The sequence below is a fragment of the Egretta garzetta genome, unplaced genomic scaffold (assembly GCF_000687185.1).
Source record: "Egretta garzetta isolate BGI_Z169 unplaced genomic scaffold, ASM68718v1 scaffold130, whole genome shotgun sequence".
Lineage (NCBI taxonomy): Eukaryota > Metazoa > Chordata > Aves > Pelecaniformes > Ardeidae > Egretta > Egretta garzetta.
In genome coordinates, this window is record NW_009258284.1 from 73,903 (window position 1) to 95,913 (window position 22,011).

The 22,011-nt window shown below is 38.3% G+C and overlaps 1 protein-coding gene across 1 annotated transcript in view; it reads right to left on the minus strand.

The window, feature by feature from the left end:
• Positions 1–22,011, minus strand: part of CNIH3 (cornichon family AMPA receptor auxiliary protein 3) — a 32,399-nt gene that overhangs the window by 6,840 nt on the left and 3,548 nt on the right. The window contains exons 2-3 of the mRNA XM_009636865.1: positions 18,431–18,499; positions 15,458–15,505 (exon numbers count right to left, since the gene is read on the minus strand). Coding sequence (XP_009635160.1) covers positions 15,458–15,505; positions 18,431–18,499 — 117 coding nt within the window. The remainder of the gene's footprint in view (positions 1–15,457; positions 15,506–18,430; positions 18,500–22,011) is intronic.

Below are 22,011 nucleotides of genomic sequence, written 5' to 3' on the forward strand. Positions count from 1 at the left end.
CCAGCTGTGACAGGACAAGGGGTAATGGTTTTAAACTGAAGCAGGGTAGGTTTAGACTAGATATAAGGAAGAAATTCCTTACAATGAGGGTAATGAAACACTGGAATGGGTTGCCCAGAGAGGTAGTGGAGGCCCCATCCCTGGAAACATTCAAGGCCAGGTTGGATAGGGCTCTGAGCAACCTGATCTGGTTAGCAGTGTCCCTGCTCACTGCAGGGGGGTTGGACTAGATGACCTCTACGGGTCCCTTCCAACCCAAAACATTCTATGATTCTACATAGTTCAGATTCCAGATGGTAGTTATTTATCACTGCTGGATTTTTTTTTTTTTTTCATTTTTAGAATGTGATTTACAACATGACTATAACCTTTCCCCAAAGAATGATTCATCTTCATCACAAATTGCAGACAAGAAAGGTCTTCATGATGTACGTCTACCCACTAAACATCAGAACATTTAAAAGCATATCATATTCATTATCACATATTTGATTTCTGATTCCAACACAATCCACAAACTTAGCAAGAACACAACCCTGGTGCCTGATCTGTGGGCTGGCTGGTAATAACAGGGAAGGAAACCCACAGTGAAAATTTATGCAGCACAAAAACCAAACCAAAACAAAAAAATCTGCTGTGAAGCGAGCAAGGAAACAAAGGAAGCAGTGCACTCTCAGAAAGAGACTCACTTTCCAGTCAGTTTCTGGTGTTAATTAAATCTACCTATGCTTTTGATAGGACAAAAATTGTGTGTCTCTTCACCCTTTTCTTGGAGCGATATATTCCTGTGGACACAAATAAATAAAGGATCAGTGCTGATCATGATCACAGTTTCTGAAGAGAATTCATGCAAAGAAGGAAAGAAAGCCCAGCCTGCAAAACCAATTAGTTTATATTCAGGCGATTTACCTAAGAGACCAAATCTAAAAGGAGGTGAGAGAATTGAAAGCATAACGTGTAGAAAGGTACTAACAGCAAGGCTTGTGAGGAAAAGCAAACTGAAGAGCTGGGTAACTGAATAGCTAAAAAAATAACATTGCCTCAGTTCTTGGCTGTAAGAATCATCGTGCAGTTTGACACAATGTCCTCTGAAACCAATGGAAACTTTCAATCAACTTTAGCAAACATGGGATTTGGCTCCTGGAGAGAAGAAAGCTGTTTGAGAAACAAGCAACCGTCAATCCTTGTTGTTTCTGCTGAGGTAGTCAACTGCAATAGTGACTTCTGTGATACCGATAGCTGTGCAATAGGAATTAAACTAATGCCTTTAATTCATTTCCGGGAGAGCACATGAAACTGTCAGACAGTAAACATGTTAGGATAGAAACAGTATGGTAAACATGTTAGGATATAAACAGTATATTTCTATTTTGAACCAGGGACACCCTGGTTCAGATAACGACCTCTGCATTTTGACACTGCTCAGGATGAAGTCTCAAGATGGTTGTGGAATACAGAGTTGAAGGAGAAACTGGCAAAGCAGCACAGTTCTTAAGGGCTGCAACTTGGTCAGTTTGAGTCCCAAGCTAATGAATGGTAGTACAAATTTATCACCAGAAATTCTGCTGGCTGACATTTACCTGTGGAAAACCACAGGAAAGCTTGAAAAGGAAGTCAGCTTCTAGCCCAAAATGCTGCTAATCAGAAACACCTTTTGCTGTAACATAAGCAAGAGAAACAAACTACTATACCTGCCTAAGTTTTGCTCCAATATGGATATTTAAGTAAATATCCATGATATGTAAATACTCAAAATCCTTATTCCCAATCCATCATTTGCATTTAAAACTGTAAAATCTTAGTTAGATAACATACTCTTATCATTACCATCTCACCACAAATATTCAATACATCCTCATACAAAGTAGTACACACATACATGCACATGTAGATAGATTCTTCCCCTCTAATTCCAAAGAAAACAAGGCAGGCTTTGCTGTGTATAGACATCTAGGTTTGGCTGAACTAAAGCATTGGAAAACAAGCACTGAAGCTAAGCACCTGTCAGCAGCTTCTTTGTGTTTATAGGAATACAAAGACCTCTGTAGATTGCAGCTGAAGAAGGGCATCTCTCAGGAAGCACAGTCCTAAATCATTTTATTCAGTTTCCTATTTCCTAAATATATTTTGTTGGTTTTATAAAAAAGATAAACCCATCCTTTTCTGCCAGTACTTTTCCTCCTTATTCTGTTTATCACATATGGATACCTCCTTCTCAAATGGAATTTTGCTTTTACAGAACATTGTATTATTTTTACATGGAATGACTCTTTACAGTTTCTTGCCAGTGAACAGGGCACATAAAACACCTCATAGAAACCACAACTGGGAAGATATAGCAGGCATAGTAATCTCCCTTCATCAGTGCTATTAAACTATCATGCTTAGAAAATCAACTGTAACAAGTCAATCAAACTGTTTTGCCAGTCGCTGTTAAGCTACTGAAATGTCAGGACCTCATGCTTCTTCCCAGCACTTTGCTTAGGGCGAATACTCCTGAGTGCTACACAATAACAGTAATTCTCACAGAATTGCTGTTTCCTCTTCCAGAAGACACTGAGTCTACATCAGTCTCCAACAACTGGGAAGATATAGCAGGCATAGTAATCTCCCTTCATCAGTGCTATTAAACTATCATGCTTAGAAAATCAACTGTAACAAGTCAATCAAACTGTTTTGCCAGTCGCTGTTAAGCTACTGAAATGTCAGGACCTCATGCTTCTTCCCAGCACTTTGCTTAGGGCGAATACTCCTGAGTGCTACACAATAACAGTAATTCTCACAGAATTGCTGTTTCCTCTTCCAGAAGACTCTGAGTCTACATCAGTCTCCACCTGCGCACGCCAGCCTCCACACTGTAAGCACAGATTTTACACTGTACCCAGAAATTACCAGCCATTAGACACTCTACCCTCCCCAGGGTTTCTGAGAATCTTCATTACACTGCTAGTGGATGGAAAACTTCCCTTCTTAATGCCTGCCTTCCCCTCCCATAGGTGGCAGAAAAAATACTGAAGAGAAATGGAGGTTGAATCTCCTTCACATAAGGTAAGGGCTCTGGTGATTATCCAAGTGGAAATGAATTGTTCACCTTACAAACACACAAGCCCTTTTCCATCTGTCTAAAAGAAACAAGAAACTGAACACACCACACACACATAGGATCACTCCAGGGCCCTAAATTAGGCCTGATCTATGTGCACGCTGCTTTATCCCAGTGGTTAATGCTGCTGCACCCACTTCCACTAAAGGGTAGCTGCAGCTCGTCACTCTGGTGCTCACTTTGCTGCTTTTTTCCATATTCTTTGCTAAAGCTGACATGTAGCAGGGATGGAGATGCACCCACAGTTTTCAGAACACAAGCTAGTTTAATTACACTTTAAAGCCCACCCTAATAGAGCTAACCTGGGTTACTGGGGTGTATCAGCTGCTGAATTAAAGACATTGTGAGCCCAAAAGGAGACAATTATTTAATGACTCTGAAATTCTCCTAATTGAACAACACAGACCACAGAAGTAATGCAAGCAAGTGAAAAAAAAAAAAAGCAGAAACAGAAAAACAGCAGTAGCATGTGCAATAGCCCAGACTGTGCACGTATGTGGAATGCACATATATTGAAACAAATCCTGTCTGTTTGCTCTGTTTGTGCTGTTGCACCATTCAAAGAAGTAGGGTCAACTGTGTTTAATTTAAACACACACACCATACATCTTAATATTTGCAACAGTTTTAAACATACTCCTTGCATTAAGCAAAGGCATGAAACACATTAAATTTACTGTTGAAATACAGGAAGGCTTCCCGCTTACATTTTCTAGTGTATCTTTCTAATCTATTTTAAATTATTTGAGTTACTTGGCTTCCAAAACCTCCTGAAAGGCTGTCCTAGAGCCCAATACAATGCTGTCACAGTAAATATACTAAAGTTTCCAGTCCAAATTTTCAGGTTCAGTTTCTTTCCATTCTCCTGTTAAAATCCACACTTGCTTGTGTCTTCTTTAGTCACTTATAGCAATCACTTAGAAATTCAGTTGTGTAGTTAAAATTGTTATAACATAAACCTATAACCAAAGCATTTTAAGTAATTCAAAACCATGTTATGCAAACCTCTAGAAGTGTTTAGCAGTTTGCGACGTAGATGTATGCAACTAGCTGAGAAGAAAATGTCTGGGAAACGGGATTCCAGATCATCAAAAGAACAACCTACAGCTGAACCTACTAAGTTCACATACACAGCTTTTACATTTTGTCTGGGGGAGAGCAATGGTGCACACATGCAAGACTCAGTGCTCTGGACCAAATACAGAGCAGAAATAAAAGGAAGGATATACCATGTGTTTTCACCCCTCCAGCTTTCTGGATCACAATGAAGCAAAGCAGCACAAAGCCAATGCTTTGTAAAGCAAATTTCATTATTTTAATGCACTACTGGAATTTCTTTAAACAGTATTAAGTGGATGTGAACATAAGTCACTCCACAGCACAAATACCAGACAATGAAATGAGTAACACAAAGAACCTAATTATCATTCTCAAACAGCACTCCATATCCCTCTGTAACAGAGTACCAGCTCTAGTACTGAAACACAGGATTTCTGGATACTCTTTCCATCTCAGCTACTAAACATGTCTATATTTAGGCCTATTATTTCACTTCTCTCTATCATTTTTGCCTTCTGCAACATGGGGATAATGATATTTAAAATCTATAGATGCCACTGGAGCTAGCTTATGACTAGAATATTTAAGTTTTGTCATAATACAAATAATAACTTTAACAAGAGTGACAGAGTAAGTGTCCTTTATGGGACATTCATCAAGAATATCTATAAATATTTCTGTATGGCAGAGCTTATGGGAGGTCATAACAGCCAACAGGTAAAGAGGTTATGAAAAAGACTTAAAAAAAGATTTCTCCACTATAAGGCCTGGAGGGCACCAGCACAGTTCAAAAAGCGCCCTGTTCCTTGGAAGGTACGTCATTAAGGCAGATGTGCTGTGATCTTACAAGTCTATCTGCTCTGCTAACTGTTCTTTTCCACTCAGCAGGGATCAGGAGCTATCTTCATAACCTTTCTTTTTTTAACGTTAATTCAGAATCAGTAACAGAAGCTGGGTTAGCATCCCTGGAGCGCGATCCTCTCTGATTTTCACAGCACGGAACAGGGTAACAAACGCTTTCTTGCCCTACCTCACTATTGTATTTCAGCCACAACCAGCCAGGACACCCCACAGCTGGGTTATTCCAAGAGCTCATGCCGTCTTTGTTGGCTCGCCCAAAACTGGTGGGAATGACAATTAGTACCACAGCTGTTCATTAGGATCTAGAAAACCAGCCCCTCATTTTCACAGGCAGGTCTATGAATGCAGAAATCTCAGTGATCATTAAAATGAAGTTCAGCCATCTGCATGGCACAGGAAGGGCCCTCAGGCCTTCTCCCAGGGGTCTGCCTAAGATTGACGGTTTCATAAATGCTGAAAACTAAGTGTTCACTAAAGGGCTGCTTCCGTAGCTGGCGTGTAAAGACTGTCAATCTCAGGGAGCAGATTCAGTACAGTGCAGTCATGGCATAAAGACAATCCCTGCCCTGCTATTCTAACAGCTTTATTGAAAACATCGGCATCTAAATGCAATGTAGGACATTTAACTCCCAGAAGAAACAATTTTCATCCCAATAACAGGTATGATGTAAAATCACTGCACTATTTTTAGGTATTATATTACTTTCTGTAAGTGCTTAGAGGCTTCACAGGGTCTGATCCTGACTTAAATACACAAGGAACATTCTGCTAAACATAACAGTGACATTTGATTTAACCCCAATTTCTTTAGTTTTATTAAAATGCAAACATTTACTGTATTGCATATCAAATTAGAGCAAATACAGTCCATTAGCAAGTCAAATTTTGCCAGTATCTTCAACACAGCTCTGAGGAACAGATGCATAAATTACATTATCCCAAGCAGCTGAGAAGTACACTGCTCTTGGGAGTACATTACAGGCAACACTCCTGTACATTTTTGCTGCATCTTCAGACTTATTCTACTGTTACTTGTGATGCTCTGATACTGTAAGGACATATGTTTACTTGTCCTCCACAACAGTACTAGAAGAAGGTGAGTTGTAAGGCAAGAGGTTGTCTACTACAAGGGTGATACTTTGTTTGCCACTTTGATTATTGAATAAACATTTAAAAAATGAGATTAACAGCCAAATACAGTTGGTTAACCTGAAAAAGTTTTATACATAAATATTTTCATGAGTAATATTACGAGTAACAATATGCATCTCCCTTCAAAAGAAAATCCAATTTCCACCAGGCATCACACTGGCAAATTTTACTTCCTCCCTGGAGTAAAAGGGGGGTAAGGACCAAACTGTGACTGAGTGACAAGTCTGAACTCTTCACTCTTAGGCTTGCAAAAGTTTTGTAACTTTTCCCCTGATGATCTACCCCTCCTTTGAACACCTGTGCAGGCACAGCAGGATATATCTTCTCATTATCCTTAGGTAAGCATACAGACAACCTTAGGTAATGATTGCTAAAAATAACGATTGTTATGTTCTAACTTTTGAAAAGTGCTGAATTCAGGAACTCGTAAATTTGACTAAAAATAGTGCTGGCACAATGCACATAATAAACAAGCGTCAGTAGTGAATGAATTGCCTGCCAGAAATACTACCTCTACATTTTAAAGTCCCATCTTAAGGACTTCCTTTCCAGACAGGGTACTGGATACACGGAAAGGACGAAAGGTATTATGTTCAGTGCTTTTATTGCGACAATAATACCTTTCTAATAAGTACGAACCTGATGTATTTAGAATAAAATAAAAAGTGTGAAGAAGAGATGCACTATCTCTAGTCAAGCAACATGGACACGAGCTCTTGGGGAGATTCTGATCAGACATGAGAGGGAAATTTTTCACAATAATAGTCAACCATTGGAATAATCTCCCCAGGGAAGTGGTTGACTCCCCCACACTGGACACTTTTAAGATGCAGCTAGACAGGGGGCTGGGCCATCTTGTCTAGACTGTGCTCTCACCTAGTAAAAGTTGGACCAGATGATCCTTGAGGTCCCTTCCAACCTAGGATTCTATGATTTATTCATAAAGTATAAATACTGTCAGCTCTTTGGTCCCAATTCTACTGTCAGTTCTGCAAAATGGCTACTGTGCTAAGTTCCACTCTTTCTGATTAAATTAAAACAACGTGGGTGCCCAAGAGACTGACTGAATAGAGCACAGCCCCATTTTATCCCATTCCACACTTCACAGATAGTAAATGTAACAAAAGAGTAGGCAGGAGAGACTTGAGGGAGGGAAGGAGAGAAGCTTTTAGATGAACTGTAGCGAGTTTCCTATCGGAGTGCAAAGGAGGAAAAGGCGCCTCAGCAACAAAATTAGCGAAGGCCTAATTTTTGTCTATACTGCAAATTTATTGCAAGATTCGGGGAAAATCATTATGTCTCTCATGTTTCTGGATGCAAACAAAATCTCTATCAAGTGTGAATCACTATAAATATGTTAACTCCACCCTCTTTTAGGCAAGCTCCAGAAAACAATTTAACCCACACAGAGCTAGTGAAAGTGTTGTCTTCAGTTAGAAATATTTTACTTTTCCCGTATCCCCACTTCCCCGTCAAGCTGCAATCATCTTTCTTTCACTTGTACAACCTAAAGACAGCCCCGTTGTTTACACGAACAGCAGATTTAAATTTTATCTCATGCCTCTTTTGAATAACAAGAGATGCTGTATCAGAATTGTCTAAAAACCCCTCATCTGTAAGTAATTATTTCCATAAACTAAAAATTGTATACTAATATATTTTTGGCTAACTTCAAATTTTTTCCTTAGAGTGTAAAAAGTAACTCGTTCCAAAAATACCTTGTCAGAGCCACTCCAAATGTCAGAAGAAAGTTGGCTTTATCATCTAATGGCAGTTTAGTAGTATCCTTCAATTAAGTACAGAGTACTGAAATACACATTTACCAGATTTGTCTCTCACACATGCTCAGAGTCTAATGTACTTTAAAAAGTCCTATGTTACCTCAAAAAGAAAACTTAATTTAATTTAGTTTTATGAATGATATTGTATTGACAGTCCAAGTACTAACTGACAGAATCTGTACAGCATGGCAAGCTTAGATCCTACAAAATCTGCAGAACTAATTAACGTTTTAGAAACAGCAGTATCCTTTATTCCAGTGACTGCATGCAAATTCTAGAATTTCTTCTGAGGCAGCTTAGGAGCTAATTATGTGTGCATATGTATAGCAGGGGGGTGCAGCTCATACTCACTACGATGTTGACAGAGATCTATCTCATCATATTGTCTATGCTTATTGGTATTTCTGTAGAGAATAGACACGTCACAAGTCTCTAAGCATACAACACAAGATAATTTCACTCCCAACAGTCATCAATTGGACTAGAGTATTTTGAGTCTGATTCCAGACCGGGCTGGATTTGAACAGCTGCTGTAGGGATTAAAGACTATATGTAATTATTAACTCAATGAACCATCAGACCCGTCAAAAACAGCAAACATTTTTAGCTTCAATTAAAATTAAGAGATTCAAACTATGCTTCCTAACAGGAAAACTAAGTAGCTCTCTGAAAACAAGATTTCTATTATCAGATGAGCTGCGCAACCTTTATTTTCCTGTTGCGTACCATGTCTTGAGAATGTAAACAAATTCTCTTCATATTTATTACCATGTGGTTTTTGTAGCACCCGGCACAATAAGGTTTTATTCTTCACGTGTCTGGAAGGATTGCTGTAATGCAAACACTAATGGAAACATAAAAGAAAACGAGAGCCAAGTCTTGCTGAAAGGAATCTCTGGCTGAAGCACAATAGAGCCTTTAAAAGATCAAAGTATCCAATTAAGGAAATAAAAAAAGAATGCAAAATTCAAACAGTGGCAAAACATAAGACAGGAGAATATCCACCTAATCACAACAAAAGCACATTTATTCCTGTATTATATTTTCTTCCAGAAAGACAAATAGAACATCCTAAAACCATCCTTTTGAATTTACTGAAGACACCTTTAAAATGTGAAGATTTTTCATATGAAAACTCAGAGTATCACTGCAATCCCAATAACAGGTCATATGTTTAAACCTGTAAAAAAAGGATTACTTAACAACTGTTTCATATTCATATTGTCTATCAGGCCAGTTAATAGAACATTCACACCTTGATAAAACTAGAGATGAAATTGCGATCCTATCAGAAGGCACCCCTACTTCTTGGAAATACGTACCAGCCACCTTCCTTCATGACACAGCCTTCTCCCAGTAATGCCAGACCCCAAGGGAAGAAAATGATGATTTTCCAAGGAGTAAAGCATTACTATCTCAAGTGAAGTACTACGAAGACCCATGCTGAACTGTCTAATCAAAAACTTGTGTTTCTTCCCCTCATTCTACTTAGAGTTTGACCTTTGTGGTTTCTCCTGAGTTTCACTGGGAATTTCTACACAAATTCAGACATATTCGGTCATAACCACCAACAATGCACTACACAGTTTATATCTAAATGGTGCCTAAACTGTAAGAACTTCAAATTGAGTAACTACCTGGATACCTGCAGTATGTTTTCTAGATACATAATTATAGAATCATAGAATTGTTTAGGTTGGAAAAGACCTTTAAGATCATCAAGTCCAACCGTTAACCTAACACTGTCATCCCACCACTAAACCATGTCCCTAAGCACCTCATGTCCCTAAGCACCTTGTATAATTCTACACTCATTCTTCAGAAGTTATCCACGTTGTCTCTTGATTAGGGTTTATGCTCCCAGTCAGTCACCAGGAAGGGTCTCCTGACAGTTTTCCTGCTGCCCAGACTCTTAGTCAAAACTCAGCAGTTTCATCATGTTTATGAGGTATGAAAAGAGAGCGTTAGATACATCAAGAAACACAACACGCACTGAGAAAGCAGCAACAATGATGAACTCTTTGGTGTGTAATCAGACTGGAGAAAGTTCATGTGCTCCATCATTGTAACAATCACTGTTAACGGGAAAAGCATCACATGGTGCCATTTTTTGTTCCCTTTGTGATAAAACTTCCGATCTGGAATTTATCAGAATTCTGGATAAATCAGCCTCTTTGTCCTGCAAGGTGGAATGCCACTGCTATTTCCACAGTCCAAAAATACTGTTTGACTAGATGAAAAATTCCGTCTTCCTCTCAGGTAACACACGCACCTAAACTTCAAAGACAATGCTGACTACTGGTTAGGAGGTGCTGAATATAATGCATCATGCATACCACAAACCTAGTATGTATTTACCCTGCAGACTTATCCCTCTAGTGTGGCTATGCTGCAACATTTTCATTTCCTGTCAAATCTACCTAAATGAGGAATTAGAACATTTTTACTGAGGTTGTAAAAAACGTATAGCACTACAAAATGTAAAACTCTTGCTGCTATTCCCAGTTCTGCAACAGACTAATTTGTCTTACTGCTGTAGTTTCTGCCCATGAAATTTTTCAACCTGAGGAAGAACGTATGATTCCTTCTTACATATGGATGGATAAACACCACTTTAAAAATTCCTTGTGTTTATACATGATATTTGCTAAATTTGCTTATATAACCTCACATTAAACGTTTTAATGAACCATGCTATAGGCTTACAGAAGTACTCTGCTAATGACTATCAGCCTGCAGACTGGCTAAAATAATGTCACACATCTATAAATCCTTAAATCCAGGGTGAAGCAATCAACTGACACATCCAGAAACACACACTTATAAAAGCCATCACATTATCTCAGGTTTGCCAGTGAGTATGAGGCAGAACAGTGGAAGGAGTGATCATCATAATAACCAGTAAATTTATCAAGAAGAAAAGAATACAATCAGCCAATTGAAATCAGCTACCGTGACACCTGACACTCTCCAAAGGGGTATGACCGCTGCAGCTGCTGCATGCAGAGAATGGTAAGGAGCTACTGGTAGGTGAAGGACTGGAACCTAACAAGGTCCAAGTACAAAAATTATTTCATATGGCAATTACTCTAGCACATTGGTCAGTCTCCTTCATCCAAAATATGCAGGAAAGAAACTGTCAGCTGAATAAGGATAAACAAGGAAAGATGGGGCTACTTTCTTAAAATGCTGACTTCCCATAATATTTATCTACATGTAAAGTAGAAGAACCTCCATACTCAGAAAATACTGTTTTCATCTGCTATTAAAGAAAAGCTAAAAAGCTAACTTGTTCCCTGTTCGCTGATCCAGTGAGCTCAGCAATGTTTCACTGAACATACTGTGGGTTTTTTTCAGCCATTGAATATGTGCATTCAACACTGACAACCAGGCATGACACAAACACAGGATATCAAGCCTTATCTTCTTCCTTGGAATGCTCTGTCTGCAGCTGAACCTGCGGTGTTAACCCACAACCCTTCAAGCTTCTGATTGCTTATGCCTCTGAATTACTGTTACTTTCACACATGTAAGTAATTTTGACTTTTTTTTACAGAATATTTAAATATGGAAACATACCAAAACAAAATTGTATGCAGATACTCAGGTGTCTGGAATTATGTATTATGCTCACTAGGTTTTACATTTTATTTAGTATCTCAGTCTGAATGGAATATCTTCTATAATTCTCTTTAAGGTAACATTGGTTTTGGTTACGTACTAAAACCTGTAAAAACAGTCAAACATAACTGTTATGTATATTAGGGTATACATGGAATATAAAAGATAGATTTATTTATTTTTGCACAGTAGAAAAAGACAGAATTTAATCTAGTAAACACCAGAGTACAAAATAAATTTCTACCACTACTACTGCAGATCCAGCTTCACTGGAAGCCACAGTGACAGAAGTACTAGAGCAGATGAAGCATTGGCAACCCCCAACCTCCTAAGTAAAACATTAAAACTTGCTTCAAAAAAGACTAGGTGAAGAGGGTTTGGTTTTATTTTAAACACCCCAGCTCCTGTATTACAATCTACTGTTGCTACTGGTAGTACTGGAGTGCTGAACCAGCTAAGTTTGGTTATTCAAATTTGTCCCTGCAGGGTGTTTTGTCTGTGTATTTGTTTGTATTTTTCAAGACAGTTCAAGTTCATCTGGAACATCTTTGAGATTAATGTCACCTTGCCTGTGGTTAGATTTCTTGCTGAATTTGCTCTCTTCCAATCATCCCTTCAGGACTTGCAAAAAACAAAAAAAACCACAAATAAAATCAAGAAAAAGGATTGAGCTCTGGTACAATATTGTCTTATACTTGCAGTTTTATGAATTTTATGCCTAACAACAAAAATGCTCCACTACAGTAGGAAAATGAGTAAAAGACTATCTTCTATCTATCTCAATTCCCTCCCAGGTAAGTTCCAGTTTTGCTGTTCATATATCATTCCTACTTTAGCTTAATGGGGTTTAAAAACAAATTTTTGCTGATAATTTGAGAAAGGTCATTTACATTGTTCAGCAGTGTTTAGCATGAGGAAGTTGAAACACGTCTGCTGAGCAGGAAGCAAGTTCAATCAACTCTCCTACTTACTAAGTATTTATCAGATTAATTAAAAAATTATGATGCATAATCTAATCACAACTTAATTTAAATGTCCTCAAAGGTAAGTAATAATATTGCAGTGGTTGATTAATGAAATAGACTGTGTTTTAATCTAGGAAATTCCTAATTGTCCTTAGTGCTAAAATAAATGTATCCCACAGGAATCAATCAGGTAGGCAGATTCCTTGAAGTACAACTGCAATTACAATTATGTAATATTGCTGTCATCATTAATTGAATAAATTTTAATAACCCCACCAAAATATTTAATAACAAAAATAATGGTAGACCTATATTGCACACCTTAACTATCCCACTCCTCAGCCTGTAGTGCTGTATACTGTACTGCTTCCACTAGCTCAAGACAGCTCATTCACAAGTAATTTGTGTTTCTCTGTACAGCACTGTCGCATGTCACGTAATCATATCCTTAGAGAATCAAAGGCAATTTAGCAAAAAAGAGAGCACAGATACAAACTCCACAGCATTTGCCAAAACTAGTGTATGCCCTATGTGAATCGGGTAACACATGACACACCGATGTCTGCACAATGGAAAATTGGTGGATATTCAACAGTTAATCAAGCACACACATGAACCCATATATATATATGCTATAAAGCCCCCAAAACACACCACTGAATGAAGAGAACCTCACTTTGTGCTGGCTTCAGAAAGTAAGTCCTTCCTCTCATTTACTTCAAGATAGAAGAGATTTGGCCACGGCTATATAAAGTTTCATTCTCCGGTACCAGAAAGCTTAGGCTCATCTAATTCTATAGCACCATAAAAACATGGACCTATGCGTACATGCCAGTACACAAGCTAGCACACATGCCAGCACCTTATTCATATGCTTCACGTGATCCCTACTTGTTTTAATGATACAGAAACATTTTCCCCAAAGCAAACGTCAGAAGATGCCTGGCTGCAGAACTACGTCCTCCATTCTATTTTGGAAAATGCAAATAAGTTATATAATATCTGGTGACATATCACATACCTGGTCACAGTTTGTTAATAATCTTCTTCAAGTATTTTAGAGATAAAACCGAAAATCCATCCTTAAGAAACTCTTTGCCAACGGGGATCAGATTTATATGAAATACTGTATGCCCATTTAATAATTCCCAATAACCCCTTCTAAAACAAGGATATAATGAAACTGAACATTTTTATAGCCCACCTATAATCTCATTAAAAAACAGATTTACAACAGATCTTAAGCATTAAGTTCTAATGCCATAAATAGCACGATATTACTGTTTTCAAAGCCCTCTAAAAGAATTATCTGACTTTAAGACACAGAAAAACATGTATCTTGTTGTTTCATAGAACAAGACCTAAAGCTACACAATATTATAATGAGGGATATATTTAGTGCTTGCTGAAAGCACCCTAAATGCTATTTTCCTCTATCTATGTAGCTTGCACTTGATTCTTTACTGTTTTTCCAGAATTTTCCCCAAACAGTGAATCCTTTACACTACATAAACTAAAGCTACTTTTAGTGATTGTCAGATCTTAAGACTACAAATCTCTGTAGTTATTGCCCCTTCCTCTTCTTGCATATAATCTCTCAATTAAAACAAATGTGTCCCCAAAGTACTTTGAAGAAGAGGCTGAATTAACAAATTGTTTAAGTGAACCAGAAGCAAGCCAATCCCTCATGAACACAAAGTCTGTAATTAGCCAAAATGGTCCATTTTGCTGTTCACAGTGAGGCTGAGGCTCAATAAAAATTAAACACTGATGCAGGCAAGGCATTCCCATGGGGCTCACATATATTAATACATTACTACTCACCAGTTGCTTTACGTCAAAGAAACTGGGACACAGCTTGAAATTGGCTGGCTGCCTATTTGATAAAATGGAAAGCTATTGGCGATAAGTATTTTCTCTTATTTTCATATCCCTAGTGTCATAAACAAGCTAAGTACTTAAATGTGGCTCCTAACAGTCACATGCTCATAATGGTGCCAAACAGATAGGACTCAGGTTCTGACTTCATAGATTCTGCATGGAGTCACAGTTATGCCTTTGGATCACCTCAAACCAATAATCCCTAGTACTGGCTTTTTCAAAACCTCTAAGGATGAGGCCACCAGTTTCTTAAAACCATATCTGAATTTAGTTCTTAGCTTGATTAGGATGCAGTCAGCAGTCCACGCTTCAGTGATGACCTTTCTAAGCAAAAATGCAGAATAATTTAGGTGGCTCCATTACTACTTTGCTGAAGACAGTTTATAGAAACTTGAATATACAAAATAAAATAGTTTGGAACTATGATGATTTTTACTTCAATGGGACAGTCAGAAGAACAATGAGTGTTTATGAAAACCCTCTTTCAAGCAACATATTAGTAACCCATGAATGTATCAATCCTACAATTTATCAACTCCTTCAAATCCCTCAGAAATTGAGGCACTCGGCATCTCTCCTGTGTCAAGTTAAAATAAAATACTGTATCAACTTTTCTATTCAGCCAATTAAAAAACTTAAACATTAAAAAGGTAGCTAATAAAATATTTCATTTACCAAATAGTAAGCCGCTGTTCAAAAAAGGGTATTTTTTAAGCCTGTAGTACAACAATATCATCAGTTGATAGTGCTATAAAAGCACCCAAGCTGCACCTGCAAAACGACTCACTGCTTTCAAAAAGCACGTTCCAAAATGAATGGGCTGATGTTCTGAAGTTTCAGTTCTTATCCAGAAATCTTCCACTATGGTAACCTTTTATAATCCTTGCCAGGTCATCATGACTTCCACTTCTGCAGTTGGAATCCAGCCTTTCATCAATGTATTGTGAGGATCAAAAGAGCAACTGAATGCACGTTGCCATTTGATGGCTTTACTTTTCATAAACTTCACAAATTCTAGGCTAGTTTATGCTCACCTTTCGCAGGAGAAAGCAAATACGCTCAATATTTCTCAGCCGCTCTCTCTGTCAAGAAAAAGTGGGGAAAAGGTAAGCGATTAGCTGGTTTATAAATTAAAGACAATATATTACAATTACAATGTGTCAAGATCATAATTAATGGGTGCAGACAAGCAACACATGTTATTAATCTGAAACAATAGCATTCACTTCTTACGTACTGATTGCAAATGATTTGCCCATTTCAAAGTCCCAATAAGTTATTTTTTCACCTGTTAAAATCTGTTACTGGGTATAACAATACAACCTGGGCATTCAAGTCTGTGTTAGCCTTGAGCCAGAGGTTGCAACTTCTTTTAAGTCAGCATTTGTGGCTCTATCCAATGGTGCCAATCTATACCAGACAGACTTGGTCTCGCATTTTCAGTTACCCAGCCTCTAGCTTCAAGATAATTCTGAACGGGAAAAACAGCTATGAAGTTGGTACGGCAGCCCTTTCTCTGTCACTAAGAGGGTGCCTGAGCCACATGTAATATTAGAATTTAACCCATTAGTAAAGAATATCTTAGAAATGCCACTTTAAACAAGATGCATTCATAAATACTGAAAGTCACTGTAATTAAGCACTGTGACTCAAAAGATGTTCTAAGCTCAATTCACAGAAAGAAGACAAGTCAAAGACAGGTTTTCTTTTAAATGGCTCAAAATGAGAAATTCACTAGTAAAATCAGATTTCACTCTGCATAACACCATCACTGGAGTTACTGTGAAAGATTTTATAGTTGGTTACACTGCAGAAGGCAGAGTGGTTTTGTTATCCTCAGAAGACCATCTGGTAACATTTTCATTTAGACATAGGGAAAAAATATTCTGAACAATGACCTTTTTTTAAACAGGTAATGTAATATACCAATATGAAAAGCCAATTCTCCCTAAGCTTTTTGCTTCTCAAATGTTTTAAATTTGATCCAAGTTTGAATTTTATTTCTATTACCCAAAGAAATGTCTCTTTTCCTTTCCTGTCCCCAAGTTTAAGCCATTTTTTTAAAAAGGATTATTTTGGAGAGACAGTGGAAGCTCAATAGGCACCAGACAAGTATTGTGCCTCTCTCTGGTGTCTGTGATCTATAAGACATTCAAAAATTTTAGACTCACAGTTGCAAACATGAGAATGGACATGAATGGATGTGCCTGTGAAGCTGCAGAAAGCGTTTTTGCCTTTAGTAGGAGCTAAGTGGAGAGGGAAAGATAACCCTCTCAATTCCCTTCAGAAGACAGATGTCTAACTGCAGCTGGCCCTGGAGAAGTAGGAAGTCTGTCTTTGAGCTGTAGGTAATAAGAGTGTGAACCAGAAAATTTGAATTAAATTCTCAGTACTGACATTATTCTCACCTCTGATTCTCCCTAATTCAGCCTTCTCTTGTCAAAAAGGTTCTACCCTCTGTCTTGAAAATATTGTGGAAGATACATGGGTAAACATCAGTATTCTTATAGTGCAATAAAGAAAACTACCCCACCCAATAAATAGAACATGAGCACAAGCAACTATGCATAGGGAAAAATGAAAATACACTTGATCAAAGATGTAAGAAATACCTGCTCAAAATCTTTCATTTATGTCACTGTGAAAGGCATCAACATGTATACTGTGCAGAAGAAAGCAATCCGAGATTATTGCTTGAGTTACCACAGCAAGTTTCGTGTAAGAGAGTCAAAAGCCGATCACAGAACACTTTGCTGTGTTTTACTGGAAATTCTACGATTAACTTTTTGATTACACCATTAATATGACTGAAACAGGGACTTACTAACTTTTTTTATCCTGGAGACCAATTCCATTACCATTTTAAAATAAAAGGAAATTATCTCCCTGGAGCATCTTACAAGTTCTAGGAAGAGAAGAAGTTACTGGAGTTTGGTACATATAAGTACACATTTCTTGTATGCAGCTGCCAAGATGGGAAGTAAAAACAGATAAAGTGAATTCAAAATCAGATTACTTCCAGTACATTCAAAACCAGATTACTTCTTTGAAGTCCTCTGTAGGATTTCTTCATATAATTTCTTTCTTCTGTTCTCATTCTTGCTTATGTGTTAGCAAACAGTAAATAAGTCTTCTTATTCAAAGCTTCATGTAAAGATTGCACTTAAAATCATCAGTGGTCTAAGCAGGACCACAAATCCTCTGCTGAGTTATGAAACAAAGTTAAATGGCAAAGTACTAGCTATTGAATCTGGTTATCATTTGTAGGCAATTCAATAACTTGATACTCTGTAGAGAACAAATTCAGCACCTGTCATAATCATTGTAATTCCCGGTGAGATGACAGGGAGCCAAGTTCTGCTCTCAGTTCTGGTGGTACAAATCTGATGCATTTTTAACTGTAGTCAGCTAAATCACCCTAGATTACAGCTTTAATTAACAGAGGAATTTTCATATGCTTAAATTTGGGTTGCATTGGTTCATTAGGTAAAACTGAGTTTACAGTCCCAGTGTGATATTTAACCTTTTCCATGGCAGATGCAGCAGAATGTGTTATTTACTCCGAACGCACAGGAGAATTTAGGTCTCTACCACAGGACAGAGAGGTCTAGGAATGCACTTTTTATCAAATCCCTTCAAGCTTTTGACTCATTGATACAGACAGTATGGGAGAAGGTGGTCATCCCATGCTTGAACACAAAGAAAGCAAATAATTTCAAGAAGGAAAACTTGTGCCACAGAATGAAAAGATAAAAAGAAAGCATTAGCATCACATTACATATCCTTCAGTTTTTGAACTTCCAAATTATTTTCCTGCCTCTTTCAGCAAAAAGGAAAGCTATTAGCATAAAGAGTCGCCATCTGGCCTCCTAAGACCAATTTTCCAAACTACAGTTCACTGCAGAACAGACTCTATGTTCATTTCCACACTCATACTTTCACTGACAGCTCAGTGCATTTCCCTTTCTTTAGAAGCTGTTGCTTAGCAAGCCACTGATTGTACTCACTGCGTGGACTGGGTTGCACTGATCTATCGGGCTTTTGAAGTCTGTCCGAAGTTCATCAAAGGCGATTATCTGAAAAACAATTTTTTCAAATATTGTAATGAATGCTCATTCAAATGCTTTTTTTTTCCTTTAGGGACTGATTAGATGCATCGCCTTGCTGCCTCCCTTTCCAAAGAAAATATGGGAAACTGGCTTCCCCAATACACTTCTTTAAGAGCTAACTAGTTAAAACAAAACAGCATACTCCCACATACGACCCCTAGAACCCATTCATCTGTCACTCTGTAAAATCACACCTATAGCCTTTTCAGCATTGTTGATTTCCAGATTTCTTCCCTCTTATCACCTACATTTTTTTTCTCAAACTTCCAAATGGCATAAAACTATTTCTCAAACAAATGCATCTCCAGACTCGATAGAAAAAGTCATTAGCTTCCTAAAACACAGAGATGCTATTCCAGGTTTAATACAGACACAACAGCCCCTTTTTATTAGTTGTTAAACCTACTTCAGATATTAATTCTGAATTAGTATCAGCTTAATTATTATTAAGCTGCTATTCATCGTCAAGCAAATGCCTCAAAAAGTAAACTACTCCAGATCAAAACATTCCTAAATGCCAGCAGGTTTTAGAACCTTTACCTCAGACCTCGTTAATAGAGACATGCCTTTTGCTCATGTCCTTTAGTTTCCTCCATTAACTGATGGATTCAGACACACTGGTAATTACTGCCTGCTTTTAAGTACAGCAGATAAAAGTGCCCATAAAAAATAATAATGCTTGATAATGTTTTCTTGGAATGAAAACAGCTGTAATAACCCTCAGCATACTTCATTCAAAGACCTCAAAGCACATTCTTTATTTTATGTTTGTGTCCTAGTGATACCTTTTCTTCTGCTTGCTTCACCCAATGAATGACAGCTCACTATGACAGGCACCACATAAATAGCTGTTAAAACAATTATTTTCCTTTAGACAATTTACAACCCAGGAAAGTATTTGTTCTCAATAACAGGATGATGGAACTACAAGGTAGCAGTTGGGTAATTAGTATATGAGTGGAGTAACCATTCTATGTTTAATATCTTCATTGGTTACATAGACAGTGAGATCGAGTGCACCCTCAGCAAGTTTGCAGACAACACCAAGCTGAGTGGTGCAGTTGACGCATGAGGGATGGGATGCCATCCAGAGGCACCTGGACAAGCTCTAGAAGTGGACCCATATGAACCTCATGAGGTTCAACAAGGCCAAGTGCAAGGCCCTGCACTGGGTCAGAGCAACCCCTGGTATCAATCTGGGCATTATCAGGCTAGGGGATGAAGGGATAGAGAGAAGCCCTTGCAGCGAAGGACTTGGAGGTACTGATGGATGAAAAGCTGGATATGATCCAGCAAGGTGCACCCACAGCCCAGAAGGCCAACCGTATCCTGGGCTACATCAAAAGAAGCATGGCCAGCAGGGCAAGGGAGGTGATTCTACCCCTCTACTCTGCTATGGGGAGACCCCACCTGGAGCATTGCATTCAGCTCTGGAGCTCTCAGCACAGAAAAGACATGGACCTGTTGGAGTGCGTCCAGAGGAGGGCCACAAAATGATCAGAGGGACTGAACAACCCTCTTACAAAGAAAGGCTAAGAGTTGGGGTTGTTCAGCCTGGAGAAGAGAAGGCTCCAGAGAGACCTCATTGCGGCCTTTCAGTACTTCAAGGGGGCTTATAAGAAAGATAGGACAGACTTTTTTAATAGGGCCTGTAGCAATAGGACATGGTTTTAAACTAAAAGAGGGTAGATTCAAACTAGATAGAAGGAAGAAACTTTTTTTACAATGAGGGTGGTGAAACACTGGAAGGGGCTGCCCAGTGAGGTGGTAGATGCCCCATCCCTGGAAACATTACAGGTCAGGTTGGATGGGGCTCTGAACAATCCAACCTTGCTGAAGATGTTCCTGCTCATCGCAGGGGAGTTAGACTAGTGACCTTTAACCAGTCCAAACTATTCTATGATTCCAACCCAAGCTATTCTATGACACAGCATGCCTGCTGCCTAGCCATTCAAAAAATAACCAACTGGGTGTCAACACAGACATGCTGTATAGGTAAAACACATTCATTTTACAGATACGGAATGCAACAGCAGAAATCCTGAAAATGACCTATCAGTGATTCATGTAATAATCTCGTGAGAGGCTTGAGAATAAAATCTAGAGCTACAATCCACAAATCTAAGCATTACTCCACATCCCACTCTAACGTTGCATTCATCACATTGAAGCACATTTAAAATCAAAAGTATGGCATTTTACAAGAGCCCTCTACAGAATTCAATCTATTCAACTATGACAAGTCAAAGTGCCAGAATAAACCACAAAGGGAACTGTAATTTGTGATTACCAGTGAAGCATTTCTCCCCATAGATGCAGTATCTCTACAAGTTAGGAATTAGATCTGCAACGCACATTTAGACTGAGGTAAAAGAGCAAATAACCGAAACTAAGAGAGGGTCAGAGTACAACTGCAAAAAATAAGGCTTATGACATTTCTATATTTAATACTTCTTGAACCGGTCTTCACATTCTCAAGCTGGGCCAACTGTTAAGAAGGTAACAACTACGCAAGTCAGATGTGCACACTTCTGCTTGTAATTGGGTATCAACATCAGCACTGACAGCATTGACAGAAAGGGGGAAGGATGGCTCTGTAACAGGCAAGAGAGCTGCCTCTATTCATAGCTGTGCCACTGATTTACTTTGGGATTCTGTGCATCTCCCTTAAATTCTCTTTGCCACACTGAGCTGGTACTTACAGATGTAGCTTTAAGATAGGAAACTGTTATGAGCTTTGAGTGACAGCTGTTTTTAATAATGTACAGTGGTAGCAGCTTTTTTTTCTTGTAAATGTAGAGATGAGCTAAAATTTCCTTGGGGGAAAGAAAGAAAGAAAGAAAGAGTGAATGTGCTGTATTCTTCTTTTGGTAGTCAGTAACAGCAACCAGGAGTTTGAGATAATCATGAAATGACAGCCAGTACAAGATCTAGCTCATGCTGAGAGGAAAGACTGGTCTGAGACAACACCATGAGGAGCCTGAACACTGGAATCATAAGATAGACCCCCTTCAAGAAGTGCAGGAAAGCCTCTAAAGATTCACTGAACACAGAGATAAGATGATAACCCTGAAGCGTGTTTAGATGAAGAAGAACTAGCTTGCTCTGAAAAACAGCACCATTAAGGCAGGGCTCTGTTGAGCTAGCCTTAACTAATGCAGCTAAGTCTTGAAGAAATCCTAAATGACATTTTGGAAAAGAGATTAGCCTCAAACAGAGTACACATTTAGATTTCCTCATTTTTTGCTTTCTCTTTTTTTTTTACCAGCATTCCCAACTCCGTAGTCAAAAACCTACTCTTTATTTGCTGGCACACAATTTATTTTATGTTATGCTTGCATTATATCTAAGTGCCTTGAAACAGATCTGACAGTATTAAGTACATAGTTTTCATGGAACCAGTAAGTGTAAATACAATAGTCTCACAGACAAACATTTTGGAACACCTGCAAATCATGACAATGTTAAGAGACATTCCT